This window comes from Phoxinus phoxinus (assembly GCF_949152265.1).
Source record: "Phoxinus phoxinus genome assembly, chromosome: 10".
Classification (NCBI taxonomy): domain Eukaryota; kingdom Metazoa; phylum Chordata; class Actinopteri; order Cypriniformes; family Leuciscidae; genus Phoxinus; species Phoxinus phoxinus.
In genome coordinates this window covers 27,591,977-27,616,673 of record NC_136885.1, presented here as the reverse complement: position 1 = coordinate 27,616,673, position 24,697 = coordinate 27,591,977, and the positions used below count along the sequence as shown (strand labels likewise).

The 24,697-nt window shown below is 39.2% G+C and overlaps 1 protein-coding gene across 5 annotated transcripts in view; it reads right to left on the bottom strand.

Annotated features, from left to right (window-relative positions):
• tsnare1 (T-SNARE Domain Containing 1) overlaps nucleotides 1–24,697 on the bottom strand; it is a 149,194-nt gene that overhangs the window by 109,957 nt on the left and 14,540 nt on the right. For 4 of the 5 annotated variants that reach the window (XR_013799245.1, XM_079625322.1, XM_079625319.1 and 1 more), the window contains exons 2-4: nucleotides 12,249–12,377; nucleotides 2,491–2,568; nucleotides 2,302–2,371 (exon numbers count right to left, since the gene is read on the bottom strand). Coding sequence is in view for 4 of the 5 variants with exons in the window: in XM_079625322.1 (XP_079481448.1) it covers nucleotides 2,302–2,371; nucleotides 2,491–2,568; nucleotides 12,249–12,333 (233 nt within the window). In the remaining variant the exon portion in view is untranslated. Of the gene's footprint in view, nucleotides 1–2,301; nucleotides 2,372–2,490; nucleotides 2,569–12,248; nucleotides 12,378–15,076; nucleotides 15,096–24,697 lie in introns of those variants that run through there. The other variant, XM_079625321.1, reaches the window with a different exon arrangement.

Here is a 24,697-nt window from a genome sequence, read left to right as displayed (position 1 = left end):
CAATGATACGAAATGAGCGTAGTTGTCTTCCGCTTAAAGCTTAGTTGTCTTGTGCTGGAGGCGGTCATATGCAAACACTGGTACGTCACTTCGTACCGTGACATCACTTCTTACCATGGATCCAGAACGAGCTGTATTTAGAGCTTGATTAAATAAATGATTCGTTTATAATGGGGAGAACGTCTTAAGCTATGAAACTTGCAGGACGTTTTAATGGTACAAAGACCTCTTATATACCAAAAGATCAAGGCAAATTTGGTTTCTCATGTCATGACCCCTTTAAAACGTAATTTCAGGTGGATGTTCATACACCAACATTTAGTCAAAGATATACACAATAACAGAGTTTTGACATACTAAAAGGTCATTCTTTTTGGAATTAAAATATCTCACTCCCACCAAATAATAGTATATAGTTTGGTTGAATTATTCTTAAATTACTAAAAGAATCATTATCAGAATCATAAGGAACTGCAATTGAATAGGAATGCCCATCCCTAATGGAGAGTTCTAAGGAAGATTGAAAATGTGATGCAAAGAAAAAGTGAGAGAAGCAGGTGCAACTTTGTTGAATATACATGCAGACGCTAATGAAGTGGATACAAAAAAAAAAACATATCTTGCACACTACACTTTTCACATTGGCTAATGACTCAGGTGTGCTTGAGACTGTCTGTCTGCAATAAACCTACAATTCCACACAAGACTGCAGCAGTACACAAGGGAAATATTACACTGTTATGCCTTTGTGATGTAATTTTAGCTCATAATTCTTTATTGTATAATGTGCAGTCACTCCACAAGAACAGCAGAGGGTGTAGCAGTTGAAAGACATTGCTCCTTATCTCATTTGGTTTTAGGCAGCCAATCTGCCCAAAGGCTTTATAGCTAACAATAGATGTCATGTTGCGCCTTAGGGATGGTGATTCTTCAAGGGGAAAAAAAAACCCAACCACACACACCCAAAACAGTATTAGGTTTGCAATGCTTTCATTAAAAAAAAAAAAAAAAATGGCCGATATAATTGATGAGCCGCCACTGGACACAGATTGTGTAATGCATTTCAAACAACAGCAATTCCAGACCAACTACTTTGTCATCGGAAAATAATTTAGTAATTGTGGCATCCTGACTACAACAGTCAGATGAGTAAACAATACATGCTGGGCGGAAGGTGATGAAACAGTGAGAGTGAGCGCTCAGATGTTACTCTGTTTCAAAGTGCTCTAGAGAGTCAGCAAAAGGGAAGCTATTAAAACCACTGAAGGCCTGTGAGAGAATATCATGACATCATAATGGAGCACAAATCTGCTTTTCTCTGCTGCAATAAAAGGTCCTGGGAGGGAGTATATATTTATCGACATCGACATATGAAAAAGGTCAAATTACCTTTAACATGCATGCATAGGTTTGCGTGTGTGTGTCTACAAAATGTCTCCACAAGGATGGCAATATCCAAAATCCTTGTTTTTGTGGGGACATGTTTTGGTCCCAATAAGGGAAACCATACAAAGTGATGTTTTTTGAAAATGTAAAAATGCAGAACGTTTTCTGTGATGAGTATGATTAGGGGTGGGGTTAGTGTAAGGGGACAGAATATACAGTTTGTACAGTATAAAGTGTCTATGGAAAGTCCCCGAAAAACATGAAAACACAACATGTGTGTGTGGGCCCTATCAAACACTCGGCACAATGTGGCGCCATGCGCGACGCAAGTGATTTTTGCTAGCTTCAGCCCAACGCAGTTATCTTTTTCACGTCCTGCACAACGTTGTTTAAATAGCAAATACATTTGCGCCCATCTGTTCACCCATGGGCTGTTGGTCTGAAAACAAGGTGTGTTCAGGCGCATTGTTGGCGTGTTGCTATTTTGAGGCCACTGAAATACAGTAGACTGCGCCTTTGACCAACCAAAACCTGGTCTAAAGTCAATGGTGTAGTATTTTTTTGTTATTTAAAGAGCACATTAGTAATGTGTGTCTATAGGTGGGTTCACAACGAGCGTACACTCTGCTTATTACACACACAGGGATGCGCAGCAGCACACAAACTAGCCAAATATTAAAAAATAAAAGGATTACAATGTAAAATATTAATATTGTGTACATAAAGATATGGAATCTGGCTTGTCCCATAAGCGGTCTGCTTGGGCGCTTTAACCTCGCGCACGAGAAGATCCGTTTCCTCGCAAGAGAAGCGCTCAGTCTTTCCGCTTGCAAATTCCACCATGTAAACAGCAACCAGCCATGGTGTAAGTGCAACTGTGTGCGTGTGTGTGTGCGTGTGTGTGTGTGTACTTACAAACTCTGCCGTAGCTCTGCTGTATCTCTGGATGTTCCCAACGATTGAAGATTCTTCTCTAGTGTTACCACTAAAAAGAACAGACAGAAACTTCCATGTGTATTTCATTTTGTTACCGTACTTTCACCTCATGCCATCCTTTATGGCTTAAAACCAAGGTCAGAATATCTGGAGGCTTTTTAAACTCACCGTTAGCATTGATCTGAAAGATGTTAGAGGAGGTTTCCTGGAACACGTCTTGCAGCTCTGACGGGCTGACTTGTGTAGCTGTAGGAGAAAGAAGATTAGGGTTAGTAAACACAGCATTTAAAGTTGATGTGTGTGATTATTTATGCTAAAATAGTATTCCAGACATTTTTTTCTAAATTAATGATAATAAAACTAATAGTTCAGACTCTGAAATCTGCTTGGATGAGCACTGTACAAAACTGTAAAAAAAAAAAAAACATATGCAGATTATGATTTCACTTTTTTAACTTTAGTTTGTGTGTAATGCTGCTGTTTGAGCATAAACAGCAAAGTTACGAAGCACAAAGTTCAAAGCAAAGGAAGATATTTGCTTTTAAATAAATGTTTTTTAAGGACTACAACAAACGGCTGGTAGGGACTACACGACATTCCTCCTGGGTTAGTGACATCACCAACCCTAAAATTTACATTTTCTCTCTGTGCTGGGAGCAGCAGCTCATTTGCATTTAAAGGGACAGACACAAAAATTGTGCGTTTTTGCTCACCCTCAAAAAGTGACAAGTTTGAACATGCTATATAAAAATATCTGTGGGGTATTTTGAGCTAAAACTTAACATACACACTCACATCAACATGGGGACATCAAATACTTATTTTACATCTTGTGAAAAGAAAACGGCATTATACCACCCCTTTAAATTATTATTACCAATAATGTGTACTGATAAAGTGGTTTATAGGATTAAGAAACACCCCAAAACCTTAGAAAAGTAATGTTTTTACATTAGTTTATTTTATCAAACCCTTACCTGCGGTAAAAAAAAATAAAAAATCACTATTACAAAATGCCTCGTACATGATAATGTTTTTTTTCATTACTAAGTTGGCACCCCCTTCTCATGAAGGCCTCCATATTTCTGCTAAGAGAAGCCAAACAAAGCAGAATCAAAAACACACCATGTTTCTGGACAGCAGCTATGCTGAAACAGACTGAGTCGTGAGCCACCCAAATGGGAGTGTGGGCACAGCCATTTTCTTCATCAAATGCACGTATCATGCACACCCTGGTAGGAAAAGGTAATCATCAAGAGCTCTTAATCAAAATCAATTGCACAACCTCTGTATCTAAGTACAACCCACAGGCCCCGCACACATACACATAAATGTGTCGTCTCTCTGCTTTTGTCTTCCTCTGCCCTCAAAATGACTGTAATTGACGTGCTGTTTTTCACAACTCTTCATCTGTGCCCTAATGCACTTGCACTTGAGAGGGGAAAATCGCAGGCAATCTTTTGCAGCTGCATATTCTACTCAAAGAGAGAGTTTGGACTTGGTACAGGAAGCAGGTAAAGAGGTAAATAAACATGCATGTATATATATATATATATATATATTTCATATATGAAAAATAATGTCTATTCAGTCTATTAAGATTGTTTCACCAAAGTAAACCAAAGCACCAGTATAGGACTAACTGTGAGCTGAACTGTAGGCAGTATCAATAGCGCCGAAATATAGCTGGAACATGAGGAATTATGTTAATAATCACAAAATGGGGACTTCTTGACATCGCACATGATTAATAGTTTAGCATGAGCAGATTAAAAATAAAAATATTTGACTGTAGGTGTAGGTGTGAATTTAACATGACAGCGAAAAGCATATGACATTATCTATCTGACTGCTTCCAGCCAGATGTGCTTGTGTTTATGTGTGTGTGCACTACAAAGGTGATAAGCTGTTCTCAGTGGATCATTTTTCAGGGAAACAACCTTTTGTGCCCTTACTGTTATCTCCACTGGCCTCCAGCTATGCGCACACCTCTCATACTCTCTCCTCCATCATCGTGATAGATGGATGTTCCATATTCATTCCACTCTGCATTGAGCACTAACCCATATGGGGTGGGCTAAGAGGGGGAGACACAAGGGCACTACTTGTGAGTATGTGTGAAGACCCAGCACAATCCCTCTCAACACTTTATGAGACCTAAATCCCTGTCACACACACGATCATTGTGTTGGGAATCTCTGACATTTTTCCTGTCGCCCATGGTGCTGTTTGTCTATTTGTGATTTGTTTTGCGCCTGTGCCACAGTCAAAGAACATTATAATGGTCCCATCTAATGCCGGAACATCTCAGAATTGAAATATAAGAAATACTTTTATATGGTAATCACTTGCACTCTTTTAACAAAGCAACCAATTTATTTCTATGTGGTGGTAAATGAAGATATTAAATGTATTTTTATAAATAAAAACATACTCAGGTTTTTTTTTTCCATTTCAGTATAATGCCAAAAAAACGATAATAATTTAATAAGCATAAATAAATATGTATTAGTGCTGTCAAATCGACTGTTTATATACTGTGTGTGTGTGTGTGTGTGTGTGTGTGTGTGTGTGTGTGTGTGTGTGTGTGTGTGTGTGTGTGTGTGTGTGTGTGTGTGTGTGTGTGTGTGTGTGTGTGTGTGTGTGTGTGTGTGTGTGTGTGTGTGTGTGTGTGTGTGTGTGTGTGTGTGTGTGTGTGTGTGTGTGTGTGTGTGTGTGTGTGTGTGTGTGCGTGTGTGTGTGTGTGATATAAATAAATACACATTATCTAAACAAACTTTTATTTTAGATATGATTAATATAAAAAAGGACTCATAAGATGTATTTTGGATTTTAATAAAAAATTAATTTATACTTGTACTATAAACTATTGAACTATAAGCTTGAGAAACTCAATCTTACATAGCTAAAATGTACGGCATTCAAAATTATTATTTTGTATAATAAATAGTGCACACTCAACAAAAAACTAGACGCACAGAATGTCATGAAAGCGGCAAAGCGTCTCTAAAGCGACATTTGGTTTGAAACAGAATTAAATCCTAAAACCTGAGGCAAGTTAAGATTGAAACTTTTGATGCTGATAAATCCTTGTGGAAATGGAAATCTACTAATCTATAATATCTAGATGTTTCAATACTTTTACTAAATTATATACTTGTAAGATCCTTCATGAATCAGCTTTGAAGACGAACACACACACACACACACACACACACACACACACACACACACACACACACACACACACACACGTGTCTATTCTCCAAGGCTGGCTCAACAAATAATGTCAATTTTCTAATCTTTTTTACATTAAAATATAATAGAAAAGTGGGGGAAGTTGAGTCAAAACCAAAGGGGAACATGCACAGTGTGTCAAGTTGGATGGAATGCAGAAGAGCTCAGGAAGTATATTTTCACAGTGTGAGTGTAGGAGCTACTGGAAATAAACAGACACAAAATGCATTAAAGTGTTGAAAAACAAAGCCACAAAGCACTTTTCTCAAGTCCGGGGTGAGAAAATTGATCTGAAATATCTGGGACAAAGGACAAATTAACTTCTGCCCTTTCTGAATTGTTCGTTGAGGCTGTAAATGCAGATTCTGCAGGGTGTTCAATTATACTCTCAAATCAGGAAATGACTTAATCAAAAGCTTTCTCCTTGTTATGCATGAGGTCAGTATGTGGCTCTCTCTCTCACACACACACACACACACACACACACCCGAAAAAAGCAAGCTCAAACACTAGAAAGTAATCCCCGTGTATTGTAAAGGGTGAAAAAAAGCTGCGATGAGCCGAGGGAGAGAGGGGTTTACAGGCCAGAGATGGCTGTCAGACGATATGTGTGATACAGTGTGAGACGGGTCCTTATCCCCGCAGTGCAAGATCCAGGCCTGTCGCACAATGACTCAACTAATGGAAGCAATGCATGTATGAGCGGTTGAAGCACTGACAGGATAGTTTTAGTCAAAAAATGCTGAAATCATAACCGTTTTTATCGGTCTATGCATTGAGGTGTTTTCCTGGTTCAGGATGTTACACACAAATATTTGCACGAGACACCATGGTGCCATGGTGCCATTATTAATGGCCAATCGCAGCATTGAGTGGTTTAATTTCTCTATAGAGACACTTAGAGCATTACCTGCATTTTTGTTGTTAAAATACATATTGTAAGATATTACAATTTAAAATAACAATTTTCTATTTTATCTTATATTAGAATGAAAGTTTTCACTGTCAAATTTGATCAATTGAATGTGTCTGAATACAAATTTAATTTCTTTCCAAAAAAAGAAAAGAAAAAAAGAAGTAAAACCTTACTGACCCCAAACATTTGAATGGTAGTGTATCTTGAGTTGTTTATTTTTCAAGCCTAGACCTTTCATACGAGAACACTTTGCCAAAGGGGCAAGTAAAAAAAATGTATACATTGTATATTTCCTGAAAATAAGTCTTAATATCTTGCTACTCAAAAAAAGTGTTGTTTTAAGGATGGAGAACAAGACAAAAATAATGATTAAGAAAACAAATCAGTGTAAAAAGGCTCCAAGCACATCACAGAATGTTTTAGTACTGCTAAATACAGTCTGCTCCGTTTAGATGATTGCTTTTTAAAAAATACTTAGAAACCCAGCCTGAAGTGCATTGCTTATTGCAGGCATGTTTATCCACTGTCGTCAACACCAGAAGTCACTGTGTGTTTTAGGTTGCGTGCACAGCATGAGCAGCTCCAGTTAATGCATTGGGAGGATCTGGCAGTGCTTTGCATCCTCCTTTGAGTTTTCTTCTGCAAATACACGAACACGTGTACACTCTACACATATAGAATCTTTAGCTCTGGGGGTTTTGGGGCAAGCAACTCCTCTAATCTGTGAAGAGAACTTTGTGGTTCTCTCAGAAAAGTGAGACCCAAATTTAAAGCTTGGTATAACTGAGTACTAAGAAGTTTAAATGAGAACAGCACACAAAGGAGGTTATTGAGTTCAGGAGCTGTATCCTCACATAGAACATGCATGGATACTTCATTTAAATCAACCCTCTCTAAGAGAAAGGGATGCAGATAAGAAGATATTAAAATTAGTTTAGGTCGATGCCTTAACGTCACTATTATGCACCATATATTGACTGCTAATCAAGTATCTGTGTACTATGTACAATGAAACTACCATTAAAATAAATAGGAATGCTCTTTCCAGGTTTAGACCTTTTTGGTCCAGACAAAACCCACATTGTACCCAATAATGTAAAGCTTGGACAGCTGCGTTAATGGGTATTTAACACACAATGTTTGACATTTCCAGTCTTTCCCAGCACTTAACTTGTCGCTAAACGTTATGAAATTTGCTCTCATTACACTGATGTAATCTCACAATCCATACTGAAATGTACTAAAAGACCCCCACCTCCCCAAGCCCACCAATTAGAATGCAATCAAGACATTGACGCACGACGTGGCCTTTAGGTAATCATGGAATGCTTGATTACTTCTGTGAGCGAAAGGACCTTTATTCCGTAGTCAATTTGTCTTTCACATTTGGTCTCGGTAACATGCAATATGGTTATAGACAATAATACTGGTTTACGCGGAATTGCACTAGCTGAAATCTGAGAGGGTTGCAATTCACAAAATCAGACAAAAGTGCAGTCATTTGACTTATACGTGTCAAAAATCACTGAAACAGGCAGAGATGGCTTACAAACACACACACACACACACACCCCACATGGATCAACACAGACATGGATGCAGGCCTATGTTTTGTAGCTGCATGTGTGTGTGGTTACATGCTGTTTGTTCCACTTTCTCTCTCTGAATGAGGCATGACACCTGAGCTCATTTATTCCTTCTGTTTGGATCATTCCAGCGTGGACGTGGAGCACGCGCCGGGTTTGGCCGCTCATGACGGCTGTGTGGTCCCTGCTGGTGTTTCAGTGTCCATTCATTAGTCTCTCCACACAGACAGACCCACCCCGCAAACCTCCCTAATGAACACAGCAGAAGCTGAAGCCTCATCCAGACACGGGCTAACCACATGTGCTGGGCTCTGCTCAGACGGTCGCCTCATGACAAGAGCCTTTCTTTTTTGTGCTGAGAGAGGGGAGTAAGACAACAGTGCAGTTAACCAATACTGAGAAACCACATGGTGAGGAACATGACGGGCCCAGACATGACCAGACTGTGCTGTGACGTAGGCAGGAATGAGTGAAGGAAGGAAGGAAAATGAAAAGAAAGAAAGAAAGAAAGAAAGAAAGAAAGAAAGAAAGAAAGAAAGAAAGAAAGAAAGAAAGAAAGAAAGAAAGAAAGAAAGAAAGAAAGAAAGAAAGAAACAAACAAACAAAGAAACAAACAAACAAACAAACAAACAAAGAAACAAAAGAAAAGGAAGGTTAAAATCAGGAAGGAAGAAAGAATTGATGGTGGAAATGAAAATGCAAGCTAAAAAGAAGGAAAGAAATAGAGGGAAGGCAGAAAGACAGTGTGATGTAGAACGGTGCAAAAAAAACAGGAAATGAAGAAATGACACAAGAAAGGAAGAAAAGTATGGAAGGGAGTGATGTCAATGGAAGGAAGGAAGGAAGGAAGGAAGGAAGGAAGGAAGGAAGGAAGGAAGGAAGGAAGGAAGGAAGGAAGGAAGGAAGGAAGGAAGGAAGGAAGGAAGGAAGGAAGGAAGGAAGGAAGGAAGGAAGGAAGGAAGGAAGGAAGGAAGGAAGGAAGGAAGGAAGGAAGGAAGGAAGGAAGGACAAAGAACAGAGGAAGGAAGATATGATGAAGTGATGACAGAAAGAAAGAATGCAAGTACGAATGAAGCATACAAGCAAGAAAGAAAATACAGACATGCCAACAAGGAAAGAAAGAAGAAAAGAGGAAAGGAATGAAAAACAGAAGAAAGATCTTGCAAACAAGCACCAGATGAAAAGAGAAAAACAGGAGAGAGTGTTGGCGATGCTTAGCTAAAACAGAGTGAAGGACAGGAGGAAGAAGGAGAACAACAGCGGTAAACGGAGTGACAGAGAGAGAACGAGAGAACGGCGGAGAAATGCATATGCTGCTGGAGGAGAGTTAAAAGGTTTGGCAGGGGAGAGGTGGGGAAAGATTAGCTCGACTGACAACTCCATTAGAGACTTAACCCTGGCTTTGATCATCGCCTGAGCCACTCTTCAGCCAGCTTGATGCTGGAGCGCACAAACACAGAGAGCTGACAGACTCCTGAACGCAGGTCTGCCTGTGATCAAAGCCTTGTCTCTTCTAACCTCGCTCTCTCTCTCTCTCCCTCTCGCTGTTGTCCTGTGGGACTGGCAGCTGAATGCTCAGACACACATAGAGAGAGAGAGAGAGAGAGAGAGAGAGAGAGAGAGAGAGAGAGAGAGATCTCAGAATGTGTGATTTACTCAGGTCATGCTGCGTGAAAGTGGAAGCTATTTGCTTTTGCATGTTTTGATTGTGAGAGGTTCTGTGCGAGGAAAAAAGTTGTCTTCCTTTTTTAAGGCGTTCTCTTACATTTGCCGCAATCCCTTTATCCCGCATGGCTCTGATAAAAACATAAACTCTAAGAAAAACAGCCAACAAAAGGCACATGCTGTTAGACTGACATTTCAGATGCTCACTTTCTTACCAACACATTCTTATTCCAGCAAATAAATTCATGTGAACTGAATATGTCTTTCAAATTCACACATATGACACGGGCCGTCATGCATGGCACTATCATTACTATGCATTACACAACGACCACAGGAAGGCAACGTGTGTAACTGCTTTTCTTGTTGTTTTTTTTAAGTAGCATTAGTTAGGTTAGGGTTTCTAAGATTACATTACTTAAATCCATCCATCCATCCACCTAACTATCATCCATCGATCCATCCATCGATCCATCCATCGATCCATCCATCCATCGATCCATCCATCCATCGATCCATCCATCCATCCATCCATCCATCCATCCATCCATCCATCCATCCATCCATCCATCCATCCATCCATCCATCCATCCATCCATCCAACCATCCATCCATCCATCCATCCATCCATCCATCCATCCATCCATCCATCAATCAATCAATCCAATCAATCAATCAATCAATCAATCAATCAAATCCATCAATCAATCATAATTAAGTTAGCTTAGCTTGCAAGTTAAGTAAAGTACACTTTCATATTTATGCGTTTAGTTATTGACATTACGACGAGAGTGAGTAAATGACTTTGCTTTTAATCACACTTTCCTTAAACACTATGACTAGCTAGCAAGCTAACAACACTTTTTAAATTATATTTTGTTTTCCTTCACCGCTTGTTATGTTTAGTTTTATGCCTATGGCTGAATTGTGTCAAAAAAGGTCAAGGTCAACCCAGATTATGTGACTACAGAGTGACCTAAAAATAAAGTCACCCAATATGTACTTGGTTTTGCTGCTCCGATATTAATCACGTTCTAGACACCATTTGTAAGTGAGGTTAGGTCTTGTTTATATATTCAAATCAGGCATTTCCGATCACATTAAAGGAACACTTCACTCATTTGCATTAGACTTTGTATCTTTAGAAACCCAGTCACATTTTCGAATGGTCATGGTTTATTCCCTTATTTTCCCATGAGATGGGAGAAATAAGGATTTAAGTGTTCCACTTTCAATTTCAATTTCTTTGAATACGGGTAAGACTACAAACACTAGCTCATCATTTATCCAGTAGAATGCGCTGTTCCGCATGTTTTCAACCCGCCCATAGGAGGGAGGGATCTCACTCACAGAATGTACATACAGTGTCAGACATCTTTTATTGGAAGCTAAGCTAACAGTTTCTTATTCTGTGGAGAAAGCTGAGTAGCAGGGGTTACCATCCTCTTTTTCCCGGACATGTCCGGCCGTCGAGATCGTCCAAAATGTCCAGGATTCGGCTTTTGCTTTCTGCAGTCGCATTCATTGTTTACAGGCACACCTTTTGTTTCAATCTAACTGAATTCATTCCGATTGGTGAATCCGAATGTAGTGTTTACATGAACGCTAAACAAGTGATCGGTTGATGTGCGTTTTAACATTGCTAAGAAAATTCCCGCTCCTCCGTGAAAGATACGAGACCGGTGCGTCTCACAGGCGCCGCTCATCAGTAATCACGCCACCGGGCTCGCGTCGTTCTCCCGCGGCCGTCAGTCTCGTTCCTGCTCGTCACAGTAAACATGATGAATGGCGACTGTAGAACGCAAAAGCCGAATCCTGGACATTTTGGGCGACATCAAAATACCGGGCAGACTCACGGAGACTCACTAGTAGCATAGCCTTGTTTACTGCGATCTCTTACCGGTAGGAGTGGCCTCCTAGGGCAGCGAAGCAAGTGCATCCTGGGAGTTGTTGTCTATCATCCCCATAAGCCAAAAATACATTTTCTGGCTTTTCTCAGTCTAGAAGGCTCCAAATTAAAAAATTATTTCACATTTCTTCTACATAAATGACCCATTTTAAATACACATTCATCTTTCCAGAGGTGAAGTATCCCTTTAAGTCCCACAAAAGAAGTGTTATCCTATGTAATTTCCATATTTCTTTTTGGGATGCAATATTTTCACCTGTAGCTATTTTTTGTTGAAAGATCTAACAAGCTCTTCTGATACCATGGCATTGTATTATAACTATCGAAGACAGTGTTTAATTGTCAACATACATACATATTACTCGTTACTAAACACATCAGAACTCTGACGAGCCAGAACTTCACTAAATTAGCCATATGGCTTATTATTAATCCCATGATGATTTATGGAGAAGGAATAAACGCATAATGCCGTGCTTTAGTAAATGAAGAGGGACCAAAATCTTTGTCTCCGTCGTATGATTTATAATATTTTTTTCAACAATGCCTGATGATAAATAGAGAGAACCCCTGTCTGTGAGCATGAAAAAAAAAAAAAAAAAAGTGTATTTACCTACTGGCTGGTATCCCTGCCTTGTGGGCCCACCAAATGGATTTCTGCTTCCAAAAGAGCCTGCGTCGATGGATCCGTACGACATTCTGGGTCCTCCGATAATTTCTCGAGCAGTCAAATGGAACTAATCTGCACAGGCAAACAAAGAAACAAGAATGCATATAAGTTTAACCACTATAATGAGATGGTCCTCACTGCAGAACACGAAATCCAGGGGGAGTAGCTGGATCCAGATCCAACTCCTCCCACCTTACATATACCTAAACCTACCCATCTTCACCCCCTGATCCCTAAACCCACCCCGAACCATACCAATCTCCACCTCCTGATCCCTAAACCCACCCAGAACCATACCAATCTCCACCTCCTGATCCCTAAACACACACCTAATACTACCAATCTCCACCCCTGATCCCTAAACCGACCCCTAAACATACCCATCTCCACCCCCTGATCCCTAAACCCACCCCTAAACCTACCAATCTCCACCCCCTGATCCCCAAACCCACCCCTAAACCTACCAATCTCCACCCCCTGATCCCTAAACCCAACTCCGCCCCCTGGGATCTCGTGTACTGCAGTGAGGTGCTACTGACTATTATTGATTCTTTCTCTTTCTATTAAATCAACTAAACAAATCAACTAAGCAAAATATTTTAACCCTTTTTGGCAGCACATCCATGAACTGGCCACCGTTTAATGCAAACAAAAATGCTGAGGGTTGGCTAAAATTAACAATAATAATTGTTGTTGTAAATAAAATAAAATAAAATAAAATTCAGATCTATCAGGATGTATTCACAAAATACAAGGTATTCAGGTCAAAAACATGCAATAAAATGAAACCCACATGTCTGACAGTTCTACTTGAAAGTTAGGGACTGTTTACACGACACGGTTTTCAACTAAAAACGTAAAACTTTAAGCGTTTTAGCAGTTCGTTTACATGACAACGGCGTCGTGGATGCCTGAAAACGCAAACTTTTGTGCCAGTGTCCATGTAAACAACAAAAACGTGAATCTCTGAAGACGATGAGGTCATGCACATGCATATTACGTGTCCAGTCTATAGTGTTTCATCGCCATCTAATGGCCTGGCAGCAGAATACAGCGTTTTTAGTATTTTTGGCGGATCCGTGTTAATGGGGATCGTTTTGACCATGGTGTCGTCTGTACCCAGAAAACTCAAAGGAAAACTTCTCAGTTTTAAGCATATCGTTGTCGTGTAAACGTACCCTTAGTCTTGACCCATCTAAACTCTGACCCGTCAAACTCATGGGGCCTCGTGCGCAATTAACAGGGGCTCATGTGCTACTTCATCCATGCACTGGGACTGTGTGTCAGTTATATTCATTAGCAAAGTGCTGAAGGTGTGAACTGATATGGGGCATCTGTGGCACGACTTCACCCCACAGTGACATGTACTTCGTGTGTGTAAGTGTGAGCATGAATTAAACCCCTTGTGACACAGTTACACTACTCAACATGAATCAGTCCTCGCGAACGGCTCAGTCATCTCCATTGGCCGTTAGCATCCGTAATAACTTAGTGAGGGTTGTGTAACATGGTTTAAAAGGTTAAAGAATGCTTTGGGAAAATGTCTGTCGACCCCCTCACCCTCAGAACAGTGTGTACAGTGAGATGATAAACCTGCTTAATGAAATCGTTTACGGTACCATTATGTCACATACAGCATCAAATGTCATCATCTGAATCATGCATGACAAATACAGAAATGACACTTCAACAGTTCTTGCATTTTTAACAAGAGGTGGTATTAAAAGGATAATTCCGTCATTATTCACCCACATGTCATAGAAGGATAAAATAAAAGTGACAATTATTGGAGTGCTAGTTAAACAAATGAATAGACAACCAAATAAAGCAAATAAATAATATATTTTAATAGATTGCACACCTATGGACTGGGTGTAAATAGTTTGTCAAGATGCCAAATAATAACAATAATTAGCTTGTTACAGTACTAATAACCACAACAACAATAATGTTATTGTTATTAGTATTAATAATAATAATGTCATTCTGTAGTAGTCGTATAATTGTATGCTATTAAAAATGTTCAGGTAATAACAACTTACTGCCAATACATATATGACACGCTGCTGTGAGCAAGTCAAACATGCTGCTGCTGTACATTCAACCCGATCTCACGGCAATTCGTACGAATTTTACGAGGTGGCTAATTCGTACCAATTCATACGACCTTACTCGTACGAATTTGTACGTTTTTTGCTAAATCGTACATATTTTACGATTTGCCAAAATCGTATGAATTCATACGAATGACCTACTCCTGACCCCGCCCCTAAACCCAACCGTCACGTGGGTTTAGACAAATCGTACAAATTCGTACGAGTGAGGTCGTACAAATTCGTACGAATTAGCCACCTTTTAATCACTCGTACAAATTCGTACGAATTGGTCGTGAGATAGCGTTGGTACATTACCCGTAGCAGATCTATACAGGTGGAGCTGGGGAAGGTGGAGGGTTTCTGAAAGTGTGCTGCACTGCTAAGGCAATTTCTACCAACGCATTTGAAGGTTGAGCAGCGAGCTCATTGGCTACTGATACAGAAGGAACCAATCAACGGCGCCCTATAGCTAATGTGATTACGAGCAGGTAATTAGCCAGCGCAATCTAGGGTTTCATGACAGAACTTTGTTTTTATACAGTTTGTAGCGACATGAGGGTGAGTAAATGACAAGGTTTTAAACTTTTTAAATAGTCATTTATTATTAGGCATTTCTGAAGATTCCAGCAAGATTTACATGCAAAACTATAAAAGTGCCGAAGAAAGTGTGAGGACCTGTGGAGATAATGACAGATGTCTCCACTGAAAAGATTGTGTTGTTTCTGAAGCAGAGAGTGAAGGTGGGCGAGGTGGCCAAGCCTGCGGGAGGAATGAGATGGAAGATGAAATTTGCCGGGCCACGTGGCCAAATAATCAGATTAATTTCCATAGAGCGGGAAGATTAATTACTTTTGGCAGCAATAAAACATTTCTGTGCTTCTTGATTTCGAGCCCAGACAATGATTTGCTCATGCTCACTCAGATCCGGGGAGATGTTTACTTTGACTATTTGTGTTTTGACTATATTTGACTACATTCTTTAATTAAAAATATATATTCTTCTGTGCTAGCTTGCACAGTCCACAGAAATTTAGTCAAGTCGTAATGCTGCTGTTGTTGGTTATTTCTCATTTAAATGGATAGTTCACCCAAACATGTATGCATTTCTTTCTTCTGAACACAAAAGAAGATAGTTTGAAGAACGCCAGGAACCAAACAGTTGATAGGCCAAACATGATTGTGTGTTTTTTTTTAAATACAGGTTTGAAACAACTTGAGGGCGAGTAAATTATGACTTTTTTTCATTTTTGGGTGAACTATCCCTTTAATTCAACTTGGAAACATGATATTCTTATTTCACACCAAATAAGACATGTTTTTGACTAACTACGCTTTTGAATAACAAAACCTATAATTGCTGTAGGTTAAAGATAAGCTTGTGATCAAACGTTAAAAGTTGTTATGGTATCTCAGTTGGCAATAAACAAGAGCTTAGTTCGGTTAACCTTTCCACCCTTTGTCTGATGTCAAAAAGACTTCCATCATGACTGGATGGACCGGGCAGAGATTTGACTGACAGGTCACTCATATATGAAACACAGCGGTTGATTAACTCAGGTTGATCAGTCTGTCACTCACAATTAGACAGCTGTCTGTTCCTCTTCTAATCGTGTGACTGGACAGGAAGGGGCAGAAGGACATGGCCAACTGTCTTTATAAAATGTACTTGGGCGGTGTTTCAGGATGCGATAAATAAATGGCATATACTATTAGTAATGAATCCTTGCAATTAAGTCATTGCGTAGATAAAATTACAAACTCGATCTATTGGATATCATATGTAAATATTCTGAAGTAAAGATTTTTGTTTCAATTATTTTTACATTGGATTGGATTTAATCGTGTGAATTACCGGTAATTTTATTTTAACAGTTATTCCACAAATAAATTATGTAAATACTACTACTACTAATAATAATAATAATAATAATAATAACAATAATCAATTGTATATTTTAATGTTAGCATTTTATATGTAAAAAAAAAACAAGATATATAAATGTAATAAGTTATTATTACTATGCTATTACTATATATGATTCATTATTTTTACTATTATTGCTATTAATATATAACATTAATAATGACTTACTCATAATAATAATAATTTTTTTGACAGGCATTTACAGCTTGAGTGATTGGGTTTAAAAGAATCTGCCTACAGAAATGAGCGGCCTTGAGCAATGGTTACAATTTAAAAATTCAGTATCTGCCAATGAAATGTGATCTTTCTTCAGGTTTTAGAACTCATTGATTGTAGGCCATTATCAAATAAATGCACTGAATTATTAAATGAACATACAAATAATATAATATAAGAAAATAATCGTATTCATAAAACACTTATTGAAACCAAAACAAAGCCTCTGCAAAAGGGAAGAGGAGCTCACACTGTATTCAGACCTTGAAAGAAGGTGATTTGAGGTGAGAAACAGAAAGCAAGAAGCAGGGAAAGAAAGGAAGGAGGGGGGCATATGTGTCATCCCACAGCTGCCATTGAGGTGTCTTCTGTCTCTTTTCGTGTGTGTGGTGAGCAAGTGTGGGAGAGAGAGTTTGTCAATGCGTGTTATCAGGGAGGCGGTGGAAGTGGGCCGGCAATAAATACAGCCATCAGAGGCCGTGCAGGATTGTGGGCCGACAGGGGGCCGACAGAATGCTTCATCACTTCCTCTCATTCTGAATTTGTCCCCTCACTCCGCTACCCGTCTCCCATTATCACCACGGAGAGGCTTAGCACAGCACGAGAGCACAGTCACAAAGCGGAACACTCAGGACATTGCTGTCACATGGCCTGCTTATTTCACACACACACACACACACACACACACACACACACGCACACACACACACACGCACGCGCACGCACACACAGCAACAGTGTGCTAACCTGAGGGTTTTATGTGAGTGCGTGTGTGTGTGTGTGTGTGTGTGTGTGTGTGTGTGTGTGTGTGTGTACCATATCATTCATAGTCCGTAAACACCAGCGGTGCACAGTCTTAAAGCCTGTAATCCATATTTTTACGGAGTGATTTACAGGCATTAAGGATGTCAGACCAGTCACTCTCAATCTGGCCAAACACTCTATAAGGCTACACACTGCCAGTGTTTGGGATTGACCGCATTTTCTAACAGGTTTGACTGCTACATTTTTCAGTAGCAAGCCCAGCTGTTGTAAAAATAGCTTTGCTTTTCAGGATACAAGCAACAAGCTATTTGTTCATAATACTAGTGGTGTGGCACAGTGGCGACTGCTTTGAAATATCATAGAAAGCACAACTTCCCTAAAATGTAATCAAAATGTAGCAATGATGTTTACAGTATATGCATACATACGCACACAACATGGCCTAACTCTGTGAAATGCTTTAAATGTACATTAACATACACTAGTTAAAAATTTCAGGGTTGGTATGATTTTTTTCATGTTTTTGAAAGAAGTCTTTAATGCTCACCTAGGCTGTATTTATTAGATCAAAAAGTACAGTGGACAAAAAAGGTAATGTTGTGAAATATTATATTTTAAATTGTAATTTACTCCTGACGGCTAAGCTGAATTGTTAGCATCATTAGTCAAGTCTTCAGTGTCACGCGATCCATCAGAAATCAGTCTAATATGCTGATATTAATATACTAGATAGTCTAATATACTGATATGCTAAAGAAACATTTCTTCTTATTAATGTTGCAATTGTGCTGCTATATATTTTTATACAGTTGTGAAATCATTATATCCCATTACATGTTACAAGCCTACATAAACATAAAATTACCTGAACTGCATGTACTAGGAATTCAATTAAACACTCAATTTAACAACATTTAACACTGTAAAAGAGGATGAACGACCGCATTCTGTTGCTGTGTGAACATTAGATGATCAAATCTTCATGCAACTCTGTTTCGATTCCAAAGCATCCTTGTGTATGACGTGACTTCATCAACATAACCAAATGGATTTTATGGATTTTAAAATGGAATTAAATGGCACACTGCCCAAAACAAACACCAATAAATAGGAGATTTGGTGGGATTTGGCGATCTAATTATTTGAACAAATGAATAACCATTGAGATAAAGCTAAATCCCAGATTAATCTGAAAGGTAGGCTACATTTGATTTACATACAGGCCTATGAATATATGTACTTATTTAGCTGCCCATAATTTAATTGAAGATATGTCATAATAACAACACTATGAATTCAAATTGAAAGACAACTAATAAGCCAGAATATTTCATAAAAAAACATTAGGTGTAAGGGATGTCTTTGTGAATGGCTGTTGCTTCCATTTCTGTGGTTTTCTGCAGATTTCTGTGGGCACATATTTCGTGTGGGCCTGCTCATCGCCTACTGTTAAATATAACAATGCAGCAAAGGGAACAGCAGCTTGACACGGTGCCATGAATGTGCGTCAAAGCGCATGAGGGTGTCATTTGTTTGACGCATGAAAAATAAGGAAAACCCAGCAAAGAAAAAAAAACTATCATTAACATAATTGCTTATTCTTCTAACCATTCAACATGATCTAATATCAATGTTTTATCATGCTAAATGCTAAATGTGTGTCTGGTTAAAGCAGGTCTGATCCGGCCCTAGCTGATCTATAGGCTTGCCAGCATATTACCAAAAAAAAAAAAAAAAAAAAAAAAAAAGCTAAGCCTAAATGGAGACCAGCGACAGGTCCATCACACAACAAATGTAGTTTATAAATTGGAATAATTATTAAATAATAAAAACACCAGCATTATGCCACCAGGGGCCATTTTGAAGGGGTCCCAATTAAAATAAAAAATAAAAATGTGTCCCCTATTAACAAACAAACTAAAATGTATAAAACAATATCTAAGGTAATAGCACGTACGAGTACTTACCCAAGAAAGTACTGGGTAATATAAGGTAACTATGGGTTAAGATTAGGTTTAGGGGTAGCTTCAGGGTTAGTGGTTATTACCCAGTTATTACTATAATAAGTTCATAGTATGTAGGTGGGGAACAGGGGCCTCATTTATAAAACTGTGCGTAGGATCCTTACTAAAAGTGTACGTGCGCCCGAAAGCCAAAAATGGCGTACGCAAAAAAAATATTCAGACTTATAAAACCGTGCGTACGCCAGAACCTGCGCAGAATTCACTTTATAAATCCCAGTCAGCGGAAGATTGTGCGCACATGCGTCTCCTCCCCGAAATAACCGTATATGGAGCTTACAACGCCTAGTTTTACTATGCATATCCTCATCTGCATATCATTTGCATATGATTATTCAGCCACGTGATAACATGTTTAACGGTACAAGACATTAGGAAAATATGAAATACGGATGTGCCGTCACATTACATTAATACAAATAATTTACCGGTAGTAGCCTATCCTTGCCTTGTTTTTGAATAAATAAATAAAATAGTGTACAATGCATTTCAGAGAAAGTTTTTCTCAATCTTTTCCACTGGCCAAATAGTATTTTTAATTGATTTATATTTGTAATGGAAACAGATAGACCTTGTTGTGCATTATATTTGCACAATCTGCTATTATCATGATAAGCATTATCTCTGTAGCCTAGTTAAAACATTAAAACACAGCATGCCAAATGAAAAGAGTTAAAAAGCATCGCATGCACAACAAATATGTATAGGCTATTCATTGAATAGGCTATATATATTTTTAGCTTTTCAGTAAATGTCATGAAGTTTAAGTGTTTAGCCTAACTCCATTAATGAGCATATTTAATCTAAATGTTTATATAGTAAAACATAGTTTAAATTATATTTTATTTAAACTGTTATTGTGAATGTGAACATGCACTGTAGCCTATTTATGATTAGGACTCATAATGAAGATTTACAGTTTTACTTCATCTGCCGTTAGATATATGCGTCAGTTTCACTAACAGCCCAACGCGCTCGCTGGCGCGGACATTCAAGGTGTTGATATTTCCTTCAAGTGATAGGCTTGGTGAGTGAAATTATATTTGTAGCTATTATCTTTCTGTATATGTATAATTTTATTTAGATTTTCTGTCTAAAAGTGACCAAAAAGACATTTAACTCCAGCTCACCATCGGTGTCGCCAAACTGCTCTGTCTCCAAAATGTACGTACGCATGGGTCAGAGTTTGCGTGGAGGTGCGCATATTTTCACGTCAAGTTTTTCTTTATAAATCCCACCTTTTGCGCAGGAACTGGCGTACGCATGTTTTCAGCCCTGTTTTGTGCGTACGCAAGCTTTATAAATGAGGCCCCAGGACTGTAAAATAAAGTGCTACCATAAAATTATTCAGTGACAAACCATGATCCCTTTACCTCAAAACTGTTCAGGAATACATCTTACAAATTTTTTGATTAAAAATCAAAAATTAAGAGCATAGCCATGTATATAGATTCATCTTTCACTATCTTCCCCTCATTTTTGGATCTTATCAGCCGTAGTGCTTCCATCTGTGATTACTCTATTTTCATATTTCCTGTATGGAAAGTACAGCCTGGACACTGTAAAACATCTGTTTTTTCACTAGAAAAAAAAGTAACATGAGGGTAAATAGGATAACCGAATTAACATTTTCGGTGTGAAACGATCCCTCTAACATGAAGGGAAGTTATTAATCTTGAGTTTGGAACTTCACATTTAGGCAACATGGTGCACGGAATATCCCAGACAGCAACACAGTGTTGGCCTAGATCCGGCCCACATCTGGTATAACTGGAATCCAGACCTGCCAGATGTGGGCCGGATCTGGGCCGACGAGATGTTGCAGTCTGGGATATTTAGTCCCACTGCATTTTGTCTCTCTGTATTCTTGTAAGCCTTGTAAAACAGTAGTTACATTTTAAAAGCTTCAATCTCCAGAGCTGCCCCTTCAAAAAAGTATTCGTTCAAAAGGTGTTGACATTGTCCCAAAACTAGAGAGTGAAGGACAAATGCACTCACCCACCCACATTTAGACAGTGCAATTACCCTGTCACCTATAAGAATAACTTATTATTGAGATAAATTGCCAAGTTTTCGACCAAAAATAACCTCCATCAGAGCAAATGGTCATCATCAGTGAAGGTATACCGGGATGCGGCCTAAGTCATATCTGTGAGCTAGTGCGAGTGATTCACCCTTTTTACACCACACCCCCATCGGCCACTTCACAGCACTCACACATTTACCACACACCAGCGTCACTTAGACATTCGGCCAGAAAGGAAGTAGAGAGATGTCAGTGTTGCTTCACTAGCGAGCGCTTTTATACAATCTTTAAAGTCTTAACAAGTCCCCTTTAGATAAAATAAGGAAGCAGTGGCTAAGCTGATGACTCACCGTTTCACAATTATTCACAGAGCACACCGGGTCATGTTTTCATTCATGATTTGTCTCCAAATCAGCCACCAAAAGGAACTGGTGAACAAACAAGTTTGGAATTCCATCATTAAAACAGCCCTTTTAACAAGCGTGTTAATGATGAGGGGGAGGATGCGAGCTAAACGTAATCTCTCCCTCCATCTCACGCTCGTAGCTTGCTGAGAATTCCCTAACAGGATTCTGTTGAGATATCCACGGATAGCTCAACACAATTTTGCAAGTAATCGGCCGTTAACAAGAGGTCTGGGAAAAACATGGCTTTGAAAATAGTACAATGGGAAAATTATTAGCCTGTGTCTGCCTCTGTTATACCAGAGGTGCTTATCTTTAGAGCAGTATTGTTTGGCACATAAGGCAAAGTGAAAAGCACTTATGAGACTTTCTAAAATGATAATAATGTGTCTGCATTTGATCTCAGATTCCGGTTTACTGTACGAGCGCATATGCTTCAAATATTTGTAAAAGAGTATACATGTATAAACATTATTTGTGACATGCTGTCAACTCACTGAAATAATTTTGATTTGTCCTTTTATTTTACACTAATGGTGCGTTCACACCGGACGCGAATAACGCGAGTGATTTCAATGTTAAGTCAATGCAAAGACGCATTACGCGCGTAAAAGAATCCTGCAGCGCGAATGAGGCGTAGAGTGCGCCGCGGTAGATGGCGCAAATTCAACCTCTGCCACGTTACGCGCGAATGATTTTATAGTGCTTTTTGTGCATTCACCGACCGAGTTGAAAAATCTGAACTTCTGCGTCAATTCGCGCCGCGTTAACCAATCAGGAGCCTGCTTGCTTCACGTGGCATAAAGTGACATAGGATTATGATCGCTCCGATGCGGGACAGCAGGTCATCAAGCTGGGCGTGGGACAGGCGGAAGTACCGCTGAAAGCGGCCGTCATCCAGGCGTAGCTCCTGGAGCAAATGGTAAAAAACACGCCAAACTTTGTTCGCCTCCGAAGGGTCTGGTGGACCCAAATACGGCGACGAATGATCCCTACGCCACCGTTCTGCTCTCCAGAGCAAATACAGAGCAGTGACTCTCTCGATAAATGATCTATCAACATCACACATCTTGTAAAAAGATGGCCGCCAACGGACTTGGAAACTTTTGCCTCTGACGCGATTGACGCGTGTCAATTTCGCTTCAAACTTATGTTTTCACACGCTCTTGATGCGCGAATGAACACAAAGTGGTCAAGCGTATAACTAGACGCGGCAGACGCAAATTTGACGCGCTATTCGCGTCCGGTGTGAACACACAGTAAGCAATGAACAAAAATTAAAGCCTTTTGGGAAATTGAACAGCACTGTGAATGTTAAAAATGTTCATCACACTATTGAAAATTTTTAATTGCAAAGTTAGTTAATTACTAAATTACATATTTAAAATCAAAAGTTGTATTTGGGTAAGTCCCCCTGTGTTGAAAATCTAGCTTTTGATGTTGTTTATATGTCTATGTGGTGTTTTTAATATTCTTTGAAGACAAACCATGTACAAATTCATAAATCAACACCATTGCTGAGTATTTTCTCCTTAAAACTGCAGTGAACCAAAGACAGTTAAAAAAACGCGATTTGAAATCGCTGGTGTTTCTGACATCACAAACTACCTTGTAACCAATCACGTCAACGTGTGATCGTCAACGAGTGGATCTCTGAGCTGGTGTGAGTGACTGGAGGCGGGGCTAATTTGCATATCCATAGAAATTATTAATTGTGTTTCAACCGGTTTTGTGAATGGCACACTTGCTTTACTCTGTGCATGCTTTCAGAAGAGACATATTTGGAGACTATAATGATATGTGTGCAGAGAGTGACAAATGGCTATCTATAGGCTGTCCGGAAAGCACGCAAATGGAAATAGTTTGGGCGTGTATCATGATAATTACCACCAGCGGCCATGTTCTCTCTCATTTAAACTAATCTGGATTCATCAACATCAGAATGAGGGTAAATTGGAGCCGTTGGAAATTTTGTATTGGATTCACTGCAGATAAGAAAACTTATACGCAATTATTAGTGATTGAGACCTACTGTTTCGGACGGCGTACGTATAATAAAAATCTGTGTCTGTGGACTGCGGCACCTAAACATCCAGAAGTGGTTGAGCAGACAGTGTTCTTGATGACGTGTTCTCTTTTTTTTCACAGCTGGTTCTGTATAAGACCAGCTGGTCCATTTAGAAAAGATGGGCTGGCTTGTTTTTGATGATACTGTCACATTTATAAGATATGAAGACAGCTGGGCCAGGTAAGTATCAATAACACTTTAAAACAGTCTGTCCACATGGCGAGAGGAGAATTTAGGAGGAGAGTTAGAAAGGGAGTGGAGCACAGAGACCTTAATGATTTCATTTGTTAGAGAGCTCGAAGATGACTGGCCACACATGTTTTTTTTTCTCTTTTCAATAAACCTCTCAGTGCATTTGGATGAGTTATAGGCAAGGCTGGCTCTGCTGTTTATGTGTCATTTGGCTTTATCAACATATTCTGCTACATAATTTATTTAAAATGAGTCACCTGGGATCCAAAGACCCTTTCTGCAGTTTTTCCAGCGTGAATGGAAGACACACAAAACCATCCCGGCTGGAAAGTTTTCAAATTCGAGATAGACCAATTTGCCCTCATCTGAGTGCAGCCCACAAGCAACAGTCCATTTGCATATGGCCGCTGCCTAAATTACCCACAAAGCCCTTTGTATCAAAACAGCAAAGTCTTTTGTAGCTGCTTTTATACATGACTTTAGGTATGATATGCTATGAAGATTAATTGCTTACTACAATCTCAAAACCATAGGGAAAACTCTGCACACATAATGTGAAATTTGGAAACACATAAAAATGGTTCATGACCATTTCTAGATTTATAATGGCACAGCAGTGCAAATGATGCAGCTACAGAACTTTGTTATGCAGATGCACTTAGCTGCAAATTATATCTTTA